At 43.4% G+C, this 25,216-nt stretch overlaps 2 protein-coding genes across 5 annotated transcripts in view; one reads left to right on the top strand and one right to left on the bottom strand.

Moving 5' to 3' along the window:
- Positions 1-4,874, bottom strand: part of SLAIN2 (SLAIN motif family member 2) — a 34,746-nt gene extending 29,872 nt beyond the window's left edge. For 3 of the 4 annotated variants that reach the window (XM_033159758.1, XM_033159759.1, XM_033159761.1), the window contains exon 1: positions 4,307-4,874. In XM_033159758.1, coding sequence (XP_033015649.1) covers positions 4,307-4,776 — 470 coding nt within the window. In that variant the 5' untranslated portion in view covers positions 4,777-4,874. The remainder of the gene's footprint in view (positions 1-4,306) is intronic. The other variant, XM_033159762.1, reaches the window with a different exon arrangement.
- Positions 4,875-21,378: 16,504 nt separating this feature from the next.
- Positions 21,379-25,216, top strand: part of TEC (tec protein tyrosine kinase) — a 49,509-nt gene continuing 45,671 nt past the window's right edge. The window contains exon 1 of the mRNA XM_033159756.1: positions 21,379-21,476. The gene's annotated coding sequence lies outside the window, so the exon portion shown is untranslated. The remainder of the gene's footprint in view (positions 21,477-25,216) is intronic.

The raw sequence follows: 25,216 nt of genomic DNA, 5'->3' as shown, positions 1-25,216 counted from the left end.
ACTCATTCTAACACTGTCATGCAGATTTCTCTCAAAGCATGACCTAAGCCTTGATATTATTACACTAGTAGAAACACCCAAGTAATTGCATTCAAAAGCAAATACTGTCCTTAACTTCTTTGTTTTGATTTTAGTCATCATAAAAAAGCAAAACTGAAATATTGGCCTTCCTGTACCACAATGTGGGATGCCAAAACAGTTAACAAACATAGTTTAATATGTAAGAATAAAACAAGTTACATAAATAACCTAAATAAAACAAGGAATGATGGAACAGAGCCACATCATAAAATGAGGAGCCAACACTTTTCAGTTAAGCTTGTCAAAGGCACATTGGAACAAGACAATCTTAGATGTCAAAAATGTCAGAGAAATATCTGCCTTGCACTGGAGTGGCTCATTTCACAAAGAGCATTCAAAACAGATAGTGAGTTTGTTAGAAAATAGTTAGAACCAGCTCACCCACAAACTGCTTCACAACCACTAAATTAGTCTAGTGATTCATCTTTGCTGTTAACTGAGACAGGACAGTTGCTCTAATACCTCAACTATAAGCATGTCAGTCTAATTAGAAGGTTATACCCATTTAAAATGAATGCAATATTTTAAGACAGCAGTTGTATGCCTGAAAAGCTATTCTCTCTCTCATATATATATATGATGTGGTTTAATTAGTTTGAAATGAGGTAAAGATACAAAAAATGCAATTTGCATTCAGACAGTCCACATGACTAAATTCATTAAAACTGATAAATGCTACTTACAAAAATTGGTCTCAGAAACACAGAAAAAAAGCTGGAACTAATTTCAGGTACAATATATACTTCCAAGGATACCTGTTGCCTATTATGACTGAGGAAGACTTCCTGATGTTGAAAAATAAAGAAGGCTGCCTTATACCAAATCAGACCATCAGTCAATATAGCCCAGTACTCTACACTGAATGGCAGCAGTTCTTGAAGGTTTCAGGCTGGGGACATTTCCAGCTCTACCTGGAGAGGTCAGGAATCAAGGACCTTTTCTCCCACTGGACTACGGTCTTTCCCTTTCCACAGCATGCCACAATGAGACTCATCTTTGTGTTTTCACATTCGGAAACTCACCACTGTCAGGCATGCTTATCAGAGTAATCGACACCTACAATTCTGTATAGCAATCATGGAAACATTGGCAGCAGCTGTACCAAACTGCTAAGATGAGAGATATCTGAATTACAGGCAACCTCCAATTTGTGCTGGGGTTGCATTCTGGGTCAACACATGTGACTGCGGAGTATGCAGAAGCCCGCCCCACCCCACCCACTTTTCCTGCCACTTCTGGGTTTGTGGCGATGCGCCCGTGCATTATTTGAACACGCGCAAAATGGTCGATGCCTGTACTTCCTACTTTGTCACTATATTCACCATTGTCTAGAAATTTTCAAGAAAATGAGAATAAGAACTTCAAGTGTATTGAAGATCATAAAATGGACATAAATAGCACTTGGTTAGTCTCCCTCTTAATCAGGTAAGGTAGTCCATGGGGAAAGGGGTGGGGAAACAGAGCCATGTGGGTCAAGAGAAAGACACAGCAGGAGCAGAAAGAGGTCTGGTTGTTTCAGTGTCCTCAAAAACAAGCAATCTCATTGTCCTTCAGTGGCTGAGGGAAGGAGAGAAGGAGATTTACATTGTCTCCTGGCTGGATAAAGACATACAAGAACAACTGACATGCCATGCTAATTCAAACCATAACTTAGCACAAACATGTACGTTGAGAGAGAAGATCATGGTCACTTCACTTCTCCACAGGTCTTTGCTATTGCTGCTGCGAGCTAAGCCATGGTTTGGCAGCATTATGTCTGAACTTAGGCTCATGGTTTGTCTCACTCAGATAAACTACTAGTAGAAAACCAAAGAACAAACTTTCACTGCATGTCATAGTTTTACTGGATCAAGATAAACAAGTCTGGGTTTGGACTTAAATAATAAGTCAAACCAAAACTTTGCTTGCAGCAGTGTGGCAGTAGCAGGACAAGCAGAGGAGCAAAGAGCCCACAACTTTGTCTCTAGGAATCTACACATTTGCTTGTTCAAGCTAAGCCATCATTAAGCTTAGTATTACATGAACCAGGTTGCGATAGGAGGGGCTTGGAAAGAACCCAAGAATCGATGAACTAGTTGGATTTCCATTTTAAGCCACTCTTAGCTATAACTAAATTGATAATAAAAACAACAACACAATGTATGAATCACATTTTACATGTTTCAAGGCAATTTACAAACATAACATAAACCATGGGTGGCCAACTTCCAAGAGACTGCGATCTACTCGCAGAGTTAAAGACTGGCAGTGATCTATCCCCTTTTGGGGGGTTCAGATCAAAGTTGTTGAGCTTTTCTGAGGAAGGAGAAAGGCCCGTTTCTTTGGGGTTCAGGTCAAAGTTGCTGAGCTCTTTTTAGGGAGGAGGTAAGCCCCGTTTTGAGGGGATGCACGGCAAAGGTTTTGAGCTTTTTTAAGGGGAGCCAAATTTGTTGGGCTTATTTGGGGGGAGCCAGTGATCTACCACAGACGCCCAGTGATCTACCGGTAGATCACAATCTACCTGTTGGACGTGCCTGACATAAACCAACCGTTTTTGTAATATACTACACAATCCTGAAGGTTCTCCTTTATAATGCAGCGTAGCTCCAAAAACTTTTCATAGAAGTGATGCCCCAGAAGTTGAAGCTTTGTTTTAAAACAGGGGTCCCCTAACTAAGGCCCAGGGGCTGGATGCGGCGCAATTGCCTTCTAAATGCGGCCTGCGGAGGGTCCGGGAATCAGCGTGTTTTTACATGAGTAGAATGTGTCCTTTTATTTAAAATGAATCTCTGGGATATTTGTGGGGCCTGCCTGGTGTTTTTACATGAATAGAATGTGTGCTTTTATTTAAAATGCATCTCTGGGTTATTTGTGGGGCATAGGAATTTTTCAAAATATAGTCCAGCCCCCCACAAGGTCTGAGGGACAGTGGACCGGCCCCCTGCTGAAAAAGTTTGCTGACCCCTGTTTTAAAAAAATACTTCTCTGTTTAAGCAGAAGGAACTCCCTCTTGCACTGCATCACACATAAGGATCGGTTCTTATAAAAGAACTTTGTACACAACTGCAAAATGCATGTATATCCACACATTATGAGGGGGACCTGTACAAACTTAGCTTAATATATACACAAGTGGTGAGCAAGAAAGGAGAAAGTTATCCCGTACATCTCCTTTAAAGGGAAAAGGCATGATTACATGTGCACACAGATCTTTGATAATCACATAGTATTTTGAAGTATTTGGTAGCCTGCCCATGAGATTTCATTCATACACCTATCAGTTCTAAGCCACCATTTTGGGAATCACTAAAATATATACGTGTGTGTGTGTGTGTGGATTATTGATCTGTCTTCTTGGTCTATCTTCCATATCCTTTGCAGGCATATTCTGAGTTCACTGCAAGCATTCTTCTCACTAAAATGAAACGCTGAGCATCTTCGCTCAAGAAGAATGAGAATGCCAATTCAGAAAGGGCACAAATGCCTGCAACTTTTAAAGTGAGATAGCTTAGGGGCCCAAAGCACTAAACCTTACTACGATCCTGGAATACGTAACACATCTCTAGTTACCTAGAACACGTAATACCAGCATGATGAGTAAAGGATTTAACCATCTTTTCTAGGAATGTGTGGAAATCGGAGTGAGCATTTATGAACTTGTGAATTTGTGAAATATTTCAGAGGCTACAGAAACGCTAAACGCTCAAGTCCCGATCTCATCATTAAGAAATCTGAAGATCTCTACCGCCCAACAAAAAAATCTGAATGGGTGTCCTTTGCCGCTGTGGTTCTGGGTTGCTGTAACAAAAGTACCCTGAAGTCGCCGCTTGCTGGAGAAAGGACAAAGGGATTCTCCACCCCTCGGGAGTATTGGGTAGATTTCCCTTCCCTCCCCTAGAAAGGAACCAAAACAAAGCTCTCCTCCAAGAGAAGGTTAAGGTCTGCAACTCCCAGATTTGTGCGGAGCCTCCCAGGTGCAAGAAACCACGCCAAGAGGCCCGCAGGAAAGCCGCTTCTCTCGGGCCCCTTGGGCTGCGCCAGCTCCGGGAACCATGGCTCTCCTTCGGGAGACCCCCCAAGACAAGGCCTTCAATATTGGGGGTCGCCGATCTGAGAGGCAGCGTGCGATCCTAACCCCCCAAAGCGCAAAATAGGGAGCCCGTGCAACCTGGAGGAGGCACCGCATTTGAACCGGAATAAATAAACCGCTCGCAGCTTCCCAGTCCCGCATCCCACTCCTCCTCACCAGCCGGTCTCGTCTTCCCCGCAGCCGGCCAGCCGCTCCAGCTCGTCGGGCTTCAGCGGCTCCACTTCGTCCAGGAGGCTGGCACTCTCCCCGGCTCCCCCCGACACTTCCGAGCCGCTTCCTCCTGCTCTTTCCTCGCTCGGCGGAGGCCGCCTGGGCCCGGCCTTGTTGGGGCCGAGGCAGCGGCTCTCGAGCCCCAGCAGCAGAGGGCTGCTCCTGGCGGCGGCGGGCGACGGCGGCGAAGGCGACTGCGGGGCGCCGGCAGCCGCCGCGGCCAGAGGCGGCGTGCAGGCTCCCGACCCTCCGCCGCCGCCGTGGTTGTTGCCCAGCAGCCGTTTGGGGCTGCCTCCTGGAGCCCCGGCGGCGCTGCGAATGCGGAGCTGCTCGTTCTGCTTCTCCAGCTTCTTCACCAGCTCCTGCAGCTTCCGCACTTCGGCGTCGGCGTTCACGTTGGAGTTAATGTCCTCCATAGCGCCCCGCGGCTCCACCCAACCCCCGCGACCCTCTCGCCTCACAAGGCAGCGCGGCTCCTGCTGCTGCCGCCGCCGCCGCCGCCGCCTTTTCGTCCCTCCCTCTGTCAGACGAAGCTTTCCCCCCCGCTCCTTCTTTCCCCTCACGCTGAGGCAGCCGGCTGTCTCCTGAGCGGGCCTAAGCGAGGCGGGCCCCCTCTACATGGCCGGGCGGGGAAGCGCAGCCTCGCCTCTCTCGGCTCCTGCTCGGCAGGCTGGGCTGGGCCGGGCCGAGTCAGCTGCGCCGGTGGCGGCCCACAGCGGAGGGAGGCGTACACGCATATCCGGCCGCGGCCTCCCTGAGGACGGCGGCCGTCGCCATGTCCGCCCTTCCCTCTCCGTTCTCTCCGTGTGTTGGGGGAGGGGGGGGGAGGAGCTTTCTCTTCCACAGCCCCGAGCTTCGGGCCGGCGGGCGGGCGGCCTGGCTGGGCTTGAGGCGCGAAGAACGGGCCGAGCCGTGAGGGGCTGAGCCGTGAGGGCGGCGCTTGGACAATAGTGGCGGGCGATGATTTCATACCCGTACAAAACTCCTCGAGTCACACCGCGAGCTGCTAATGCCGCTTAAGGAGCCGTTAATGGCAGCCATAGCCATCTCCCGGACTTTAAATGTCATAAATGTGCCTTCCCGCGCCTACCCACATTTACTTAGAAATGACCTAGGTCCTATTATTGGCGATAAGGTTGTCTTAGAGCATGTGCCGAGTTTCTTCCCCATTACCACAAGGCAAGGCCAGCCCATCCCAGCTCTAGTCGGGCGGATTTTGGTAATACAGTATGGCACACTGAGAGGGGACAAAACGAGGCGCCCTCCCCAACTTGGAGTAGGTACCAATATAAATATTTTAGTGGGTTTTTAAAAAAATGTTTGTTTGTTTGTTTGTTTGCACCCTCTTGGCTTGGCACCCTGTGCAGGGGAACCGCCTGCACCACCTACAATCGGACACTGCTCTAGAAAATGTGGAATTACAGTACAGGTTTAGAACTCTTAGGTAGTAGTAGTAGTAGTAGTAATAATAATAATAATAATAATAATAATAAATTTATTATTTATACCCTGCCCATCTGGCTGGGTTTCCCCAGCCACTGGGTGGTTTCCAGCAAAATATTAAAATACAATAATTCATCAAATATTAAAAGCTTCTCTAAACAGGGCTGCCTTCAGAGGTCTTCTAAAAGTCAAATAGTTGTTTATTTCTTTGACATCTGGTGGGAGAGCATTCTGCAGGGCTGGTGCGTAGGGTATGGCTTCCAGAAATAGGCTTCTCCTTGTTTTTTACTTCTCTTTTTACAGACTAACCCCTGAGGAAGCGCCACCAATTAAGGCTGCAATCAGTCCTACAATCACATTAGAAGCAATCCCTATTGACAATACAGTCGTACCTCTTGTTACGAATGCTTCAGGATGCGTTCAACACGGGTTACGAACGCACCGAACCCGGAAATAACGGAATGCGTTACTTCTGGGTTCAGCGGTTCGCGCATGCACAGACACGTCAAATGATGTCATGTGCATGCACAGAAGCGCTGAATTGCGTCGCGCACATGCACAGACATGGCGCTTCAGGTTACGCAAATCACGGGTTACGAATGGGGCTCTGGAACAGATCCCGTTCGTAACCAGAGGTACCACTATACAGTACTGTACAGGGCTTTGTTCTGATATAGGGTGGAACTCTTAACATGAAGATAATCCAGCCTTCTGTTTTCAACAGTACTCCTTTCTCTTAATACAGTCAAACCTCGGTTCTGGAACAGCTCCATTTTTTAATGTTTTCCCCCCAACGCCAAAAACCCGGAAGTAACTGCTCCAGTTTTTGAATGATTTTCAGAAGCGAAACATGCTACGCAGCTTCCATTTTGAGTTTCCGCTTTCAGTTTTTGGTTGTCAAATGTTTCGGAAGTCGAACAGTCTTCTGGAACAGATTACGTTCGACAACTGAGGTTTGACTTAGTGAAATTGTGTGATTGCTGATGCAATCCTGTACATGTCTACTTAGAAGTGAGCACCCTTGAGGACAATGGGTCCTTTCCCATAGGTAAATCAATGTATACAGGATAGCAGCCTCAATGCCTTATCAATTAAGATGCAAAACAGGATTATCCCAAACCAAGGTAGTGATTTCTGTATCATTAGGGAACTCCTATGCACACAAGTATTCAAGTAAATTAAAAGAAATAATCCAAAAAGGACTATGAGCTTCCTGAATTTATGAAACACTGTAAACAGTTGACCCTGGAGATATAAAATTTCCTTGAGTAACACAGTCCATTGTTTGGAGATAGAATTACCAGTATCACACCAAATGCCAAATAATGGAATTCTGTCTTTGCTGCTACCTTTTGTTGGAGTAAGGTAGACAGCCCTCTGCCAAATCACAGTCATGCTAAAATTCTGGATTTCTCCACAGGGAAGTTCCACAAAGTAAGTAAGGCAGATAGACTCCAATCAACTTAAGTTTATGGATGAGAGCAGTTGAGACTTGAGCTTTTAAGACTAAGCATGTCAGTTGAAGTGGGGAGTAAGGAAGAAGAATTGGCCTGCTGAAACCCCTTACAAGTTCTAGTAAGTATTTCTGGAGGGGGAATGCGGGAGGAATGATTTCCCTGAGTTAAAAAAAACCTTCCTACACTATAGATTAGAATAATGGTTCAGTAGGGAGAATAAAGAAACTGGAGCTGTTTCCTACTCTCCAGAATACCTCACTTCTGTATAGCAATAAAGTTTGGGATTTGCAGCCAGCTCTGAATTTGATCCATCTAACACTATATAGCACATTGGGGAGGGTGGAGAGAAATGCGTGTCCTTTCTTCATCTCTCTCCCCTTCTGAAACCTGCTCCCCAGAGTCCTGGACAGTGCTGTAAGGTTCCTTTTCTGGCTGGCTGGAGTTTAGAAGAAGAATGTTCCTCTTCTGCAAATTTTCTAGATCAGGCTGATACAGGGCATAAACTAATGGGTTTGTATTTGGGAAACCCTACTTTGTTTAGGACTGGATGGCCATACTCTTTAACATGACATACAGTCTACTGCATTGAGCTCTTGTGTGAATAAATGTGAAAAAGATTGTAAGTGTTCTGAATGATCATTGGTGGTAATTTTATTGAATGATATATGTACAGTCTACTTTTCTGTGATATGTCCTCCTAGAAGGAAGGGAATGGATGAAATGTTATAGAGAAAGAGTTCCTCAGTTGTATACACCCCTGGCAAAGTACTGTATAGTGTGGAGACTGTGCACATGATACAAATAATTAGTGAATGACAGACAAGTTAAGTTAGAATTATCCATCTTTATCCAGCTAAATTGAATTACTTCTCTTGGATCATATTTCCATATTTCAAAATACCCAAGTAGAACAGGATAATGTGCACACTAGCTGTATCATTTGGTTGACTGTGCACATTATCCATCTGACTTAAATTGAAAGAAATTGATTTTTCTAACTTTGGTCATGTTCCTAACCCCAGTATAATTTCCAAAATTGTCAGTATAATGTGGCTATAATTAGCCACAATTTATTGTTTCATCATTTTAACCTCCCTTCAGACAGATTGCAATGGGGTGTGTATAACTAGCTTTATAAATAAGCAAAAATAACTGCGACATATTAGCATAGATTTTGGCTACAAAAGTATAGCCGCAGAGTAATTTTTTTTATAGGAAATTAACAGCTCAGTAGTTTAAAAGCCCCAGTTCTACCTCTGCTGATTTTATACAGCTAATTCATGTGTGTGAGTTTGACCACTTGTTTTAAATTACTCCCATATCACAACATATATCCTGCATGAAAAAGTTGGCTCTCAGGATGAAAGCTAGGCTACAAATTCTCTTAATCTTTCTCTGATGACATAATGCTACCATTTTTACATGAGTGCACTTTCAAACTGCACCCACATATATTTTGAGGTCATACAGCCATGTAAGAGGACTATACCAAAAGTTTGTTTAGATTCCCGAAAAGGAAACTGTTGCCTCCCAACTCTCCAGACACAAGTTATCAACATGTCTAAACATGCTCTTTTATGTATTCAAGTGTTTAGCTAAACCCTTAAATAAAGTCTATTATGAGTTACAGAATTTGGTACATAAGTACCTTCAGTTGTGAATTAACTGATAAATTGACCTTAACTCAGACCTTAAAAAATTAGCACTATTTCAATATACTTAAAAAAACAAAACAAAAAAACCCCACACATTTTATTTTGTATTACATACACTGGGGAAGCTGGGGGAGGGAAAGATAAATAGATCCCTCTGGAATTTCAATAAGTAGCCTGCAAAAAAACACAACTCTGTTTTTAAGATGCAAATGCTTGGGTGCTCACTGGATGTGGTGCTTGTTCTATTACCATGTTTTTAAAAGTTATGTAAACTTTGCAGGGTTGTTCAGCTTGAATGTTTAACCATTAGTACAATCCTTTTGTAAATATTCAGTATAATTCAGGTTCTTAACCGTTTCTGTTCTTGCTGACTCTTTTTTCTCATGCGCTGGTGATGGAGCATGACTGATACGCTGATCTCAGTCTAAATATGTGTGTTCTTGTTCAGAAGCTCTTAGTTCCTGGTAGTTGGACATTGCCTAATAAATAGTTGTAATCTATATTCTACAGAGCTGACTCAGGCTGTTGAAGCATTCTAAATCATCTCTTGCTGTCCAAAGCTCAATTGGCTGCTTGGTTTACCAATGAGCTTGGAGCTATGAAGAAGGAAGGGATGCTGGAAGCGCAAGTGTCAGAAACCTTGATACAAATACAGTCATACATAAGTAAGAGTTCATTATTGATCTTATTCTGTGTTGGTGAGTGGCAGCAACTACTTTCTTCTTTGGCAATCACTCATAGCTGAGTAAGATTGTGTTCCATAAACAAAACCAATGAGTCTGTAAGTGACTGTGGAGGCCTATTCTGGATCCACACATCCTTCCACAGTGGGGGCACAGTGGCAGCAACACTGTGTTGGTCATAGTGTATCCATTGTGTCCTTGCAATGTTGCCCAGTGGGCCACTCCCAAATGTTTCAGGACTTTTAGAGCTTTGTTCATGAGGGGAGATGGGGGCACACAAATAGGTCTGCTAAGCATTTGAAGGATAAAATCACCTGTGTCTGCCTTATCTTGGACACCACATTTTACATTTGAATCCACGAAAGATCCACAGCCCACACTAGTCATTCCTCATTTAGATTGCTGCAGCATGTTCTACATAGGGTTGCCCTTGATGTGTACATATTAGGAAAGTGCAACTTGTGCAAAATGCTGCAGCCGGATTGCTGTTTAGTGTGCAATTTACAGACAATATAACACTGAGCTTATTCAACTGTACTTGCTTCAAATGTGTTTCTGGGCTAGGCTAAACTCACGAGTGTTGGGCTTGGGGCCAGGATATCTGAAAGACTGCCGCCTCCTATGTTAACCTGCCTATATTATCTTTGTCTGAGGTTCTAAGAGGCCAGACTGATGAGAATGCAGGACAGGGTCTTTTGTGTTGCAGTTCTTTGACTGTGGAGGGTGCTACCATAGTCCATCCCTCTTTACTTTCAGGTAGACACTGAAAAGCCCCTTCACTGGTGAAGGAAGTGCCTGCCATTTCAACCCCCCCTCCCCACTTGAACAAAACAAGAGCAATTAGGTTGACAGTCACTGCATGAAGCTGATGGGGAAGGTTATCCAGGCATTTGGACTGAAGTGTTGTCAAAACTAACTGATTAGATTTTGTATCATTGTTCAGTGGAAGTGCGGAACAGGTGCCTGTAAATGGTAATAGTTAGGATGGAGGACCAATGAACAGAAGCTCAATCACAACAAGATTGAGGTACTGTTGATAGGTGGTTGGTCTGACCAGAGAAGTGGAGTTCTGGATCATGTTCTGGATCAGATTTAAAGTCTGGAGGTTCTCCTTGGTCCTGCTTAATTTTTAGAGGCGCAAATGGTGTCAATAGTTGAATTTCTTCCTTCGGTAAAGAATGACACACCAGCTGTGGCCTTTCCTCCATAGAGATAACCCAACAACAGTAATGCGTGTCCTGATAACCTCCTGGTTACCAGTATATTGCTGCAATGTGTTTTACATGGAACTGCTTTTGAAGACTCTTCAAATATTTCAGCTAGTTTCAAATACAGCTGCAAGGTTTTTGAACAGGATCAGTAGGTGGGAACATTGATATAGTTGTCCTAAATATAATTATCAACTGGCCATGATTTCATTTCCTTGCACAATTCAAAGCCTGTAACGAGGATGCTTGAAGGAAAACCTTTCTCCATATACGCCTGTTGGGCACTGCGATCATAATCTGATGCTCTCCTGCAATGTCTCCTAGCACCAGGTATAATATGGGTGTTGACTGGTGATAGGGTCTTCTTAATTGTGCTGCTTTGTTTATGTACTATATTTATTGTTTTTACCGTCTAAGTCACCCTGATAATATTTACATTGAAGGAAATATGGAATTTTGGAGAGAGAGAAAATGTTAAGCTGGGACATGGTGATGAATTAGACTTAATTTGCATCTTAGCTGATGGTCTTTAAATGGCTAACAATAAAAATGCTTTATAGACCTGTACTCTGAATAGAAAGGATTGCTTTGTAATTCTTTCCAAAATTACGGTAATTGTTCAGCAGTACCGTGGGTAATTATTGTGGTTTTCTTTATTTTATTTTTTAAAAAATACATTCAAGACAGCAAAATTTAGAAAGAAATGAAGAGAATTTTAAAATATGTTCTTACGATAGCAGTATTAATTTGGTTGTATAGTAGAATTACAAGTGATCAGAATTGTTGGCACTAAATCCACAGCTGAGCTGTTAAAAAAGATTTATAGCTTTGTTTATATAATTTCATTTGCTGATGTCCTAAGCACTAGAACCCCGCCTTTATGAGGCAACTTTATGATCCAAGATTCCACCCTTCACAGGCCTCCAGTGCTGTGAGAATATTTTGCTCCACCTTTGTGAATGTTGCCAACTTCATTAATAAAAACCAGTTTTACTGCATTTTTCTGTAATTAAAATACTGTACAGTATATTTAAATAAACGCACGTGCATATACCTGGAAATGAACTCATTTCAGGATCACACTGTAAAAAAGGCATTTATCCATAAATTCCCACATTAACAAAAAATTATCCACATTGAATATTGTGTGAATACTTTCTATATAATAATAAAGGGCTAAAAATATTTCAAATTCAATATATTATATCCCTGGTGTACTTCTTAAGCATTGTGGTTAAATTAACTTCTTACTCCAAGAACACTGAAGAGCTAGCTAAAAGGAATGTACTGATAAAATATCTATATGCAGGAGGATGAACATGCAGAAACTTTTGTTAGCCTTTCATTAGGCTGCACTTTCAACACAAGGTTGTGCAGTCTTTTCACAGGGCCATCTCTAGTACAGGGAAAAACACAGTGTTTCAGATCCCATATCAGGAGCATTTATTTTTGTGGCCACTTCACTGGTTCTATATACTAGATGACTATTAATAAACAATTATATGGGCCAAATGTAAGAGTTGTATTCAAAATTGTTCATAGAGTGGTAGACCCATTGAAATTAATACAGGTGACTAGTAATTTAAGTAGGTCAACCCTAAGTATGACTAACATCAGATGCAATCCTAAATGTGCATGCCCAAGGCCCTTTGCTTCAATTTATGTTTAGTTTATTTAAGATATTTTTCTACTGCCGTTCAATAGAAACAACAGCACAGGTTATTGCTCTGGGTGGATTAAAGGTAAAGGGTAAAGGGACCCCTGACCATTAGGTCCAGTCGCGGATGACTGGGGTTGCGGCGCTCATCTCGCTTTATTGGTCGAGGGAGCCGGTGTACAGCTTCTGGGTCATGTGGCCAGCATGACTAAGCTCCTTCTGGTGAACTAGAGCAGTGCACGGAAACGCCGTTTACCTTCCCGCCAGAGCAGTACCTATTTATCTACTTGCACTTCGAACTGCTAGGTTGGCAGGAGCCTGGGTGGATTACTTTGCTATATTTATTACACAGTATGCCAACTAAATACAACAAATTCCATTACTACGTATGGGTTGATGGGGTTTTTTTTAAACAAAAAAATTAATGTTGAATATATGCAAGGCTGGACCCTTGAACCTTGCTGCAAATTTGGCCATGGAAACATCTTCCCTTGCTGTAAACGACAATGGTACCATCTACCTTACAGCACTGTAGCCCCCAGGATCCAGCCATTTCCACTAAGATTCCAAAAGTACATCCTTGCATATGATGTAGTAATCTGCCCTCTTTACAGCAGTGTGCCATGTCTGTCCTCCTCCTCCCACTTCTTACCATCTTGCAGCAGCCAGGTGATCCAGCAACAGCATCTTCAAACAGCCTCTTTTGCATTACAGTCTAGGCTTTGAGGGAAGACTGAACCATTTCTGTGCAGATACATTGCTAATACATCATAAGGTATCATTGGGACGTGCACCCAGAGCTCCAGCACCCAGAGCGGCGGGGCGGGGCGATCCGCCCATGGGGGTGCTGTGGCAATCCATATGCGGGGGCGTCGCACAGAGGCGGGGCGGTGAGTTCCCCACGGAGTCCGCCTGGCAGACACAAGCCCCACCCTGCCATTTCGAGAAGCACAGGGCCCTGAGCCACCACATCACTCCCAGGAGAGACACATGGCTTGGGCATGCTGTAGGCCAGGCCCCGCGGTAAGTACTAACCCCCACGGTGTTCCATTTTGTCACCCCCCTCAAGGATGACACTCAGGGCGGTCCACACACCCCGCACCCCCGTTCCTACGCCCCTGCACAAGTGGCGCTGTGGTCTAAACCACTGACCCTCTTGGGCTTGCCGATCAGAAGGCCGACGGTTCGAATCCCCGCGACGGAGTGAACTCCCGTTGCTCTGTCCCAGCTGCTGCCAACCTAGCAGTTCAAAAGCACGCCAGTGCAAGCAGATAAATAGGTACCACTGCGGTGGGAAGGTAAACAGCGTTTCCATGCGTTCTGGTTTCCGTCACAGTGTTCCGTTGCACCAGAAGCGGTTTAGTTTAGTCATGCTGGCCACATGACCCAGAAAGCTGTCTGTGGACAAACGCCGGCTTCCTTGGCCTGGAGCAAAATGAGCGCCACAACCCCATAGTCACCTTTGACTGGATTTAACCATCCTTTACCTTTTTACCTAATACATCATAAACACACATGGATCCTAATTTATAAAGGTGTTGTATTTTTAATATATAACTTCATAGAATGTACACAGTACTAAACAACCTATATTGTAGTGCAGCTCTTCCTTACAATATCTAGAAAAACCTGAGGATACTAAACTATACATTTGCATTTGTACTCACATTTTTGTTTAGAAAATGTGACAACCATAGTAATCAAGCACCATCTAGTGGCAAGTGTTCATAGTGTCATTTACAGTACTAGGAATTAGTAATAAAGCCTTATGTTACTTGAACACAAGCCATTTTCTAGTTTGATTACAAAAATTGTATAGTTTGGTAGCATTAAGTTAGCTGTAGCAGCATATGAAATGATCTTCAAGGGCTTAATTGCCACACTGGGACCTGCTCCCATTCTCTTGCTGTCAGATTATAGCAGAGCCATATATTTTTCAGATTAAAGGGATGAGTTGGAATGAATGTACTGTAGACTTTGAGAATATTGTTGCTACAGAAGACATCAAAATTGTAACACACTTTTGTTCTAAGCTTTAAAAATAAACACAATACTCTCTCTGTGTGAGAGTGTGTCTATGTTGGGAAGTGGGGGAGCCCTGGATTTTGGAGTTTTAAACATCAATCTCAGTAACCTATATATGTGTGTATATAGTATAAGTTACCTATAGTTATACTATCAATTCTAAAAGTGGAAATCGGTTTGTAAAGAGTGGCTATAAAGACCACGGACCTGTTTTTGAACTCCAAATGTCCATTTATAATAATTAAAATGTGACAATATCCCTGTGATCATTGGTTTGTCTTGTAAACAGATGATAACCCTAAACCTTAAATGAAATGTTATCAATGCAGGCAAGCAGGCATCTCTTCAACATAAACTAGATGTTTTCTTTATCTCTAAATGATAGAAGAATTAATGGTTTCTTTCTTAAGAGAGTACACACTAGGGCTTCCTCTTTCGTCTTACCTCACTGGCCCCATTAGTGTTTTACAAGTCTGTTTGTCTTGCTTCATGACAAATGAAGATCAAGATAGATCATGATTTTTAAATAATTACCCAAGGAGAATGAGAGGGATATTCACAACCATCTGGCATTGAATATTTGACCAGACAAAACTTACATTACAAGACCTTTTGAGACATCTGGGGATAAAAAGTAGAAATTCAATTATTGGAGACACATAATTATATACAGATCACTTTTTCCTCAATTATAGTATTTCATGTCAGATAAGATGAATGGTAATGTTAAACAGGTCTGTTTGACATTACAGATGGAAAAAGGTTTTTCTAAGGATGTTCCCCCTATTTATCATGCAAGTGTTTTCATTTTGTTCTCTGAAAAGCTAATGAGAGCTAAAGTTAATGTGAGCTTTATATGAGACAAAAGATCGTGAACAAGTTTAGTAGTCAATTGATGTATTACAGTATATGTTTCTGATGCTTTCCTGTAACCTTCTAAAATCTAGACCAATGTCTGAAAGTGAAATTTTATCTCATGTATTACAGGATGAAATCTATGTAGTTATAGAAAAATGTCATATATAAACAGGATCCAGCATAATTATAATTATAATTTTATAACAGAATCCTAAACTGGAACTTCTTTGCTTGCAGAGACAAAGGATCTGTGATATGCATGCAATGTTTTCGAGTTTGTCAACTGCTTCCTTTAACCCTTTATGTTACCTGTAGCTCTTAAATGTGACACAATCGTTTTATAGGTTTGGGGGGTCAGTCTGGATGACACCCAAGGGTCCCTTCCAGATACCGGTATATGATCCTGTAGAGGGGATGGTAAACTCTATAAGAGGACATCAGCCAAACCAGTTTCCTTTGTTAAGGCAATAGACTAAACCTTAGCCAGCCAGTTACAGGTGGGTAGCCGTGTTGGTCTGCCATAGTCGAAACAAAATAGGAAACAAAATAGGAAATTCTTTCCAGTAGCACCTTAGAGACCAACTGAGTTTGTTCTTGGTATGAGCTTTCGTGTGCATGCACACGAAGAAGTGTGAAGAAGTGTGCATGCACACGAAAGCTCATACCAAGAACAAACTCAGTTGGTCTGTAAGGTGCTACTGGAAAGAATTTCCTATTTTGTTTCCTATTTTGTTTCGACTTAGCCAGCCAGTTAAGTATTTCCATTAACATTAGAAAGAGGCTGCCCTGTTGCCATAGAGTCAAATGGGAGTAACCCCTGCTCACATAGTAGGAAGCTACCTCAGCTTGAAAGGTAGAAGAATATTAGCCAGTGTTATGTGTGTGAGGTTGGGCTGCTGCTGGAAGAGGTGTGTCTGCTCTGTGCTCAAGGCCGTCTTTAGCATATGCACCACCAGGGTGCAAAGATCCACCCAGCACCCCCAAATTTAGTTTAGCTGCCCCCAGATTTTTTAGAGGGGGCGAACTCAAAGTTGTTGAGCTTTTTTTGGGAGGGGGGACGCCAAAATCACTCACCTGTAACAACGACGCAGCAGAAATAACTGCTTTTGTTTCCTGACTCGTCGGAAATATTTGATGCTACAGAGTAACAGAGTGGTGGTGGAGGAGGGGGATGGGGACTTTTGCACCATTGCTTTTCACTGCCGCCAATTGAGAGGGACCGGTATACAGTAGGTATACATTGGGCACCCCCAGAATACATTGGGTGCCCCCCTGAATTCGGTGCCCGGGTGCCCTGCACCCCTTGCATCCCCGGGTAAAGACGGCCCTGTCTGTGCTGTACCCAAAGCTGAGTTTGGGGCTTCCCTGGAAACTTAAAGGGGAAGCAAGATCAGCTGGAGCGTAATTGCTGTGAACACCTTCATCCTATGCTCAGGTCGTATATATTCGTAAAGAAAGACATATATCCTAAAGGTAGCACAGTCTCCACTGAACTTCATTCCAAGGAAACCAAACATGGGGTAAACGCAGGAGCCCCTGGAGTCTCACTGGTCTGAGATTGGGATGCACACATCAATATACCGTGGTACCTTGGTTGTCAAACATAATCCATTCTGGGAGTCTGACTTCTGGAACTGTTCAAAACCAAGGCACAGCTTCTGATTGGCAGCAGGAGCTTCCTGCAGTCAATTGGAAGCTACAGAAGCTGTGTCAGATGTTCGGCTTCCAAAAAATATAAGGAAACCAGAACAGTCACTTCCGGGTTTGCAGCGTTTGGGAGCCGATTTGTTCGGGAGCTAAGCCGTTCAACAACCAAGGTACCACTGTAAATTACTATTGAGCCTGTTGTCCTGGCAAGTACTACACTTCTGTCACTAGAGGTCAGATTATATACATAGTTATGCATACTTGAAAGTCTACACAGAAAAAAAACCAATCCTCAATATAAAACCATTTGTGTGTGTTAACTAACTGAAAGTATCACAAAGTTTCCTAAATTTATTCATGAATTTAAGCTCCCAGGATGGAGAGAAGTATTTGACAAGGATATACGGTAGTGGCATAATAGTATCAGTTCCAGTTTTTCTTTGACACTCTTGTGACATACTGTTGAACCATGTCTAGATCATTGTTACATGCCCTTTGAGTGGTGAGAGATTTAAGAGGGTGACAGCGGGTTTGGTTGTTGTAGAATGAAGACCACAGGAGATGGCTGTGTCCTTCCGATGGCTGAGTTCAAATAATGTGGGCTAGCTTCTGCTAAAAGTTTTTTTTAAAGCTTATTAAATTATTATAGACACCTTGCTGAACATGTACTTTCACCCTAATAGATGTGATGTGCACTTATTCATGTGATTCCATCCAGATTTGGTTACTGTAAAGTGCTTTATGTGGGCATGCCTTTAAAAGAGTGTTAGGAAAGTTCATCTGGTTCTAGACTGAGAATCTGAATAAGAAAGAAATGATTGTAACTCACCAATACTTAAGTAATGTCATTGGCTTCCACTTTGTTTCCAGGCTCAAGTTAAAATGATGGTTCTGAGCTATAAGCAATCCTCAGTTTTCTACCACTGATAGTAAGGGAGTTGCACCCTGGACCACTATTCTTGCTTCTCCAGACCCCCATCTCATGCTTGGCCCTTGTTCTAAGGCAGGTATAGGGAACTTTTGGCCCTCCAAATATTGCTGAAAGACAACTCCCGTCATCCCTGGCCCACTGACCATACTGGCTGGAGCTGATAGGAGTTGTACTTCAACAACATCTGGAGGAACAAAGCTGAAGTTAGTGGCACCTTTTAGGCTCAGGATGAACTCATTTTAAGTAGGTTAGATATTTAATGGCTGTTTAACTTGATTAGCCAGTCTTCTTAATTGTGATACTCTTTTTAGTCTTAATGATTTTAACTACTGTTATGTTTCTTTGGTTCTTATTTAATGGCTTTATTAAGTCATATAATCATTTTAATTATATTAAAAGCTGCCTTGGTTGGCTTTGTTGAATAGCAAGGTATAAATATTTTAAATGAAATCACTGATAATGAAAGCATTGAAGAGCGTCTGGGAAGAAGAAAATGTTAGGTTAACTTTTTAATTATAGTTTGGGGAGGGGAAGATAATAATAATAATAATAATAATAATAATAATAATAATAATAATAAATATTCAATTGTTCAAGTAGCCAGACAAGAACCATAATGGTTCTAAGTATGGGTTCTTAGTAAGAAATAAAGCTGCTCTGTTCCAGAGGGCAAATGGATGGGACTCCCTTCCACAGTTAGAAGAACAAAAGTCAGAACCTCTTGTGTGTATGTGTGTGCGCACATGCGTGCGTGAGAGAGCACTGGGCTAGAACCAGGCTGCAGGGAGAAGCCTGAGAAGGAACGACATGCTTGAATCTAAGGCTGTAGCTATGGGAGAAGCAAGACCTTCAGGGCTGTTAATGCTGTGAGCCCCTCCACAGACTCAGGTTGTATATATGTATAAAAAATATCATAAAAATACTACTGTCTTTGTTGTCCCTCATTCTGAGCGCCTGGAAGCTTGCACCTCTTTAATGAAATCCAAGCCTTCATACACAATTCCCCATCTAGAAGTATAGCACAGAAAGGATCACAGAATGCAGCACAGACTGAATCTTTTGTGAAATTATAAAGACAAATAATGTGGCTAAATACTGACCTCAACACACCTAAATTTACTTCTTGGCTCTGAAATGATGAAATACAGCTGATGTGGGAAAGAGAATATAACATTCTGTTTACTAGGATTTATGAACATGTTCTGTTGTTGTACAGCATGATGGGAACAAAAGCATTGTATTCCTGTGATTGTACACATCTTAAAATGCGATGCCAAAATGATCAAGAAAGCCAAACCCTTGGTGGAAGAATCAAAGGCAGAGCTTGCTTTTATTTTTAGTGAAGAATGTTGCCATATTTTCCTTACAAGATTTCCCAGCAGAAACAATGTGGGTTGGCTGGCAGGAATTAGGTGTTTCCTCTGGGTTAGGTTCCTACTATTGTTAATGAGTGAACTGTTAATGGAATGATCCATTTCTTGTCATGCTACAGATATCTGCTTCCAAACACATGCCTGTGTTTAAAAACACAAGGACAGAGGACTGTTCTTTACAGACTTATTTCTCATAACATTGTAGCATGAAGACACTAGAGCCATCCATACATTTCTCAATAAAGTTATTGTTAGCTTATTAAAGCTTTTATGGGGTGCCAAGTACAGAAATATTTTCCCATTTAAAACTCCTCTCTCTCTCCTTCCCTGCAAGTTTTGTGTGCGTGTGTGCGTGTACTAGCAGCAGGGTTAAATTATACTCGTAATTTCCACTTATGTAAGTGAATACCAAAATTCCAATTTCAATTTATTGCTCAGAACACTGAAAGGCAAGAGCATATTTACTTGATAGAATGCAACAAAAAAACCTACAGACCACATCTCTATGGCTCTCCATATGTTGCTAGACTACAACTCCCATCATTGCTGAGCAGCAGTTATGCTGGGAAGCATAGAAATTAGGCAGTAAAGCCTTGTTTTGAGCAAGTCCAGCTATGAAGTAAGCTGGCTCCACTTTCTTAAGAAGAAACAGGCAACAACTTGGGAAGTAAGTTAAGATATATATAATTTTTGTACTTGTATTCATGCATTGGTTCACAACAATGGCAGCAGCAAATCTATGCAAACAAAGTATTTACAGTCTAACCAGCTTCAGGCTGGTGATGGTTCTCTCTGAAGCATGGGAAAACCAGCCCCACAACTGAATCTGACTCGGCAGCTGCAGGCCCTGGTTTGGTGGGTTCAGTTCAAGGGTGTCAAGAAGACTCAGTGGGTTCCTTGTTTTGGTGTTGGGGTCCAGCCCAGTGCTTTTACAATCTGCATTCTTGGACCTCCTGAATTAGCTGGCCCTTTGCCCACTTTGTCAGTATTCAGGTTACCCAGGAAAGGGTTCCCAAAGGTGTATGAGCTTCTATCCTGTCCTCTCCCAGGGCCTATTTTGACACCTCAAGGGCCCATGTTTATTGTGCTCACTTTTCAATTATAGTGAACCATTAATCCAATACAGGGTGAGAAATGCCACATATCCTCAGAGGAACATGCCGCAACCATGAAAGCAAAAATGTGCGCTCTGATGTGGGCACAATTATGTCATAGCTTTAGTTCTGACTGCCACATTTGGGGACAAAGGGGGATTCTCCTGGTAGGAACAAGGATGAACTATAAATAGACGGCTGTTGGTTGAGGAGGTGAAAATCTAATGGAAAGGGTTATGAGTTTGGACTGTTCCAGAAAATGGGCCAAATGATGGTTCTGATAGGCCATCTTCTGTGAGTTGCATCTTCTTCCATCTTTTCAGGCCCAAGACCACACACTTTGAAGCGGCTTTCCTTCACATCTTACCCTGCACCCACACCAGAGGTGCCAACTTTAATAAAATAGGGGGGGGGGGAGGCAAGCCCTGCCCCACATAATCGATCACATGACATGCTACACACACACACAAAATTTAAATGGCAATGCCCATCAACTTGGGGGGGGTTCTAGTCCCCTCAAATATTTTATTGGGGAGCCGAAAGGACCTCAGGCCCCTAGGAGTCGGCTCCTATGACCGCACGCGCGAAAAGCTCTTTGCGCGGAGCACCTCCAGGAGGCGCCATGACTGCGCCGGCGGCGGGAAACCCAAGCGCTCGCTTTTGGCAGCCTGCAAGCGCGGCGAGCGAAGACTTCGTAGCCGCCGCCGCTTCCTTTTTCCTACTCTTCAAGAAACCTCCTCTTCCTCCTCCTCCACCGACGGAGCCCAACTGCTCGGACGGCGTGTGCAAGGGGAGAGGGCGAGGGGAAGGATGGAAGGCGGCTGCCCACTTCGTTGAGCTGAGGGAAACGGAGACCGGCGGAGCTCCCTCGCCCACGCCCGCCTTCCGCCTCTCTCAGCAGCCGCACTTGCGGCTCCCTGTCGCGGGCGCCGGCCAGAGCCATCTTCGAGTAAGAGCGGCGGCGGCGGCGGCGCTCGGCTCCTCCCCTTTCGCAACTGCTTCTTAGCGCTGCAAGTCGGCGAGGAAACCGGTTGGCTTGGTCGGCTTCGGGTTGCAGCCTCGGACCGTCGGCGGGCAGCGGCTCTGTAAGTCGGAAGTTTTCATCCGTCGCAGCACCTGTTACCTCAGGTCCTTCCTTTTTTAAGTGTGTGTTTGTGTGTTAAATAAGTACCAGCAGAGCAGTGTTTCCCAAACTTGGGTCTCCGGTTTTTTGGGGTGCGAGGGTGGAAAGGAGGGAGGGAGGGAACACGACTATAATTCCCATGATCCCTTACCCCTGGTCCTGCTAGCTTGGGATGATGGTAGTTGTAGTCCAAAAAAAAAGAGAGAAAAGCGGGAGACCCAAGTTCGGGGAAACCCTGGACTAGAGGAAGCTCTGCTGATCAGAGGAAGGAAGACTCTAACGAGATCAGTCATACCCTCCCTGGCTTCTTGTGGGCCCCTATTTTCATCCTCACTATCTGTGCACGTCGCTCAAGATCCTCCTTCTCCGCCTGAGAGAGATTGAATTCACAAGTTACATGCCTGACTCGGCTTGCGAAACGAGAGCGGGATAGTGAAGTAACTGCGGGCGCAACCTTGGGGATGGTTAGTAGGACGTTCTACTCCTCCGTTCGCGTTTATTATCCCCGTGGCTGCGATGCAAAAATTCGGTGGCATTTAATATCCGGCCCTGGGGTTCATTCGAGGGCTGGGCTGTGTGGAAGGGCAGCAGGGTGCAGGAGTGGTGAGGATGTTTGATAAAGGGCTGGGGAGACCAAGGTTCAGTTCTGTAGCTGGCTAGGAAGCTCAGTGGGTCATTCGCAAGCTCTTGGCCCAAACCTGTCTCACAGGATTGTTGTGAAGATAAAAAGGGGTGGGGTGGGGAGACAATGAATGACAGGAATGGGACCTCCAAATGTTCGCTGGACTCCCAAGTCCCAGCCAGGTGAATGGCCAGGGGTGATGTGAGTTAGCATTGTCGTTTCAGCCCCAGGTTGCAAATTATTTCCTGGCATTTTTGGAGTTTTGGTCAAGGCGACCAGGCAAGTGGGCTAGTGCATTGTTTTTTTTCTGGGAGTACTCAAGGGTTTGTAGTACCAGCACCTCCCTCACCCAAATGTTAAAAGTGTGGCACTTAACTATAACAACTTCATGGTGAGTACCAGTACCTTTAAAAAAAACAAAACAAGAGTGGCTATTTACAAATCTGATGCAACCACATTTTGGGACTTTGTGTGTGTGTATTTAGGGCTTCTATACCTTCCTGACATGGCTGCCCCTGGCTTTCCAGTTATAGGTAGGTTGCTGTGTTGGTCTGCCATAGTCAAAACAAAATAAAAAACAAAAAATTCATTTCAATAGCACCTTAGAGATCAACTAAGTTTGTTCTTGGTATGAGCTTTTGTGTGCATGCACACTTCTTCAGGTACACAGCTCGACTAGGGAAGCTATACAGTACTTTGCTGTCACAATATTCTGGGAGGGGCTTTCATATGAGAGCTTAGGACAGACATTATACATGTTATGGAGAAAGCAGTGTTAGAAACAAATATGAAAACTAGGAGCTAAATGGCACCTTAAACCTAGGTTATGGGCGTCACAACGGAATGTCTAGGCACGCTTTTTATAACCAGAATACAAAGCTGAAAATGAATGAACTGCAGCTAAAATCTTATATTCATTTTTCACATGGTCTAGTCCTCACCTGAAGACTGCAAAAACAAAGCCATACTTCCTCTGCCCACCCCCTAATATTCTTATGAGGGTATCCCTTCTTCAGTCCTCAGACAGTGGCTGAAAGTGGGGAGGCAGAAAAAGCTCCTCCTTTTGTTCCAGCACTGGCAGTTTTAATCTGAAATCTTAGGTGCAGTACTGCTCCCAGAGCTCAGAAACTGCTCTAATTAATGAAATTCGCTGTCGCAAAACGGGCCTAGAATAATGGGAGTTTCGAACACTGGGGAAAAGTGAAGAGAGAGGTTTTTTCCTTCTTTCATAATGCTGGAACACAGGACTACCCAATCAAGCCGAATGTTAGAAGATTCGAAACAAGCAAATGAAAGTACAGCGCAAAGTTAAAAACTGTAAAATTCACTACCCCCAACTTGATTAGCTTTAGAAAAGGATTACAGTCCTACCTCGGGTTACGGCTGCTTCAGGTTGCGCGTTTTTGGGTTGCGCACTGAGCCGAACCCGGAAGTACTGGAACGGGTTACTTCTGGGTTTTGGCACTTGCATATGCACAGAAGCGCTAAATGGCGCTTTGCGCATGCACAGAAGCGCCGAATTGTGACCCACGCGTGCGCAGGTGCAGCGCTGTGGGTTGCAAACGCTGCGGGTTGCGAACGTGCCTCCCGCATGGATCATGTTCACAACCCGAGCGCCCACTGTATACAGCTTCGTGGAGGATAAGCCTATCAGTGGTGACTAGCCACAACAGCTATATTATGTTGCCATTAGATGTATAAATGACCTGTTAAGGCAGCTTTCTTTGCACTGTTGGAGGCATTATGCTCCTTTATGCCAGTTTATGGGAATCACAAGTTGGGAGAATACAGTGCCAGTGTTATCCTTCCATCCCAAACTGGTTTTTCGCCACATGGCATATTGTGGCCCATCCTTTCACTTTCTGCCATAGTAAAGTGGCAGCAGCTGCTGCAGGAGGAGGTGCTGAAAAGGCCATTTTGGCTTCTCTGGAAAAGTTGTGATGGCGTGTTTCAATGAAATACTAAAGGCTGCAGTTTAAAGAAGCAATATGCATGCACAGGAAAACTGCAAATACAACTACTGTACAACTTTTACCACAGCAGTTTCCACTGCTGATGAGACAAGTTAGCTTTAAAAGGCAGTTTGGCTTTTGGTAGTAGTAAGTGCTGACCTTACAGTGTCAAACACAGTTTCAGTTATCTTCATAGTACTCCCTTCTCATGTGCAAATTGCCTCTATTGGTTGCTGTAAAAATGCTCTGACAATTTAGCTACTAATGGGTTTATATGTCACTAATAAGCTGCTAAAGCATTCTTTGACCAGTTTCATCTGAGACAACGGCTTAATCTTTCTTGGCATACCAGCCCACACATTTCTTTGTCAATCATTTATGATCTACAATGAAAAGGAAAATTACAAACTTTTCTAAAGCTAGCCCTAACCACTGAAAAGAGTATTAAAAACCATTTCATGTATACTTTTTGTTTTAGAATTTACACAGTAGATCATCCTGTAGTTCTTTTATAATAGTGTTACCTGCACAGTGGTAAAGAGTGTCCCCCAATTTATCCAATTTCTGCCTCTTACCATTTATAGCACTGTGGGTGGCAGGAACAACCCAGGAAAATCAAATGAATCTTTCACATGGGATCCTTTGCTGCCCTAGCAGTTGTTAACCTGTTGGCATAAAAGAGGTCCCATGTGTGTTTTCAAGCAAAAACTGACCCAGAGAAACAGATAAATACCTTTCTTATGGCACATCATTTATGGCTTCTCAGACACATTGTCACGTATGATGCAGTTGAGATTCCTGCATTACAAAGGGTTGGACTGGATAACCCTCAGAGTCCCTTCCAACTCTACAATTCTAAAATTCTATGATTAATTTGAATTTGAGTTGAGGTAGAAAAATATTCTATAAAACTTCCTACATCCATTTTTAAATTTCTTTTTAAAAATGACCATATTGGGATTTTAAAAAGTGCTGATACATGATATATGCAGGCTTATTTGGGGCATTCTTCAACACTGGAATTCATCTTGGAGTGAAAAAATAAACCATATAATTGCCCATGTTTGTTTTTCTTGAAGAAATAAGAGGGAGTTGTAGAGGGAATAGGTCTCCCTGTGATTGATGGGA

The sequence above is a fragment of the Lacerta agilis genome, chromosome 9 (genome assembly GCF_009819535.1).
Source record: "Lacerta agilis isolate rLacAgi1 chromosome 9, rLacAgi1.pri, whole genome shotgun sequence".
NCBI lineage: Eukaryota > Metazoa > Chordata > Lepidosauria > Squamata > Lacertidae > Lacerta > Lacerta agilis.
The sequence above is the reverse complement of the archived record's forward strand: the minus strand, read 5'-3'. Positions and strand labels throughout refer to the sequence as shown.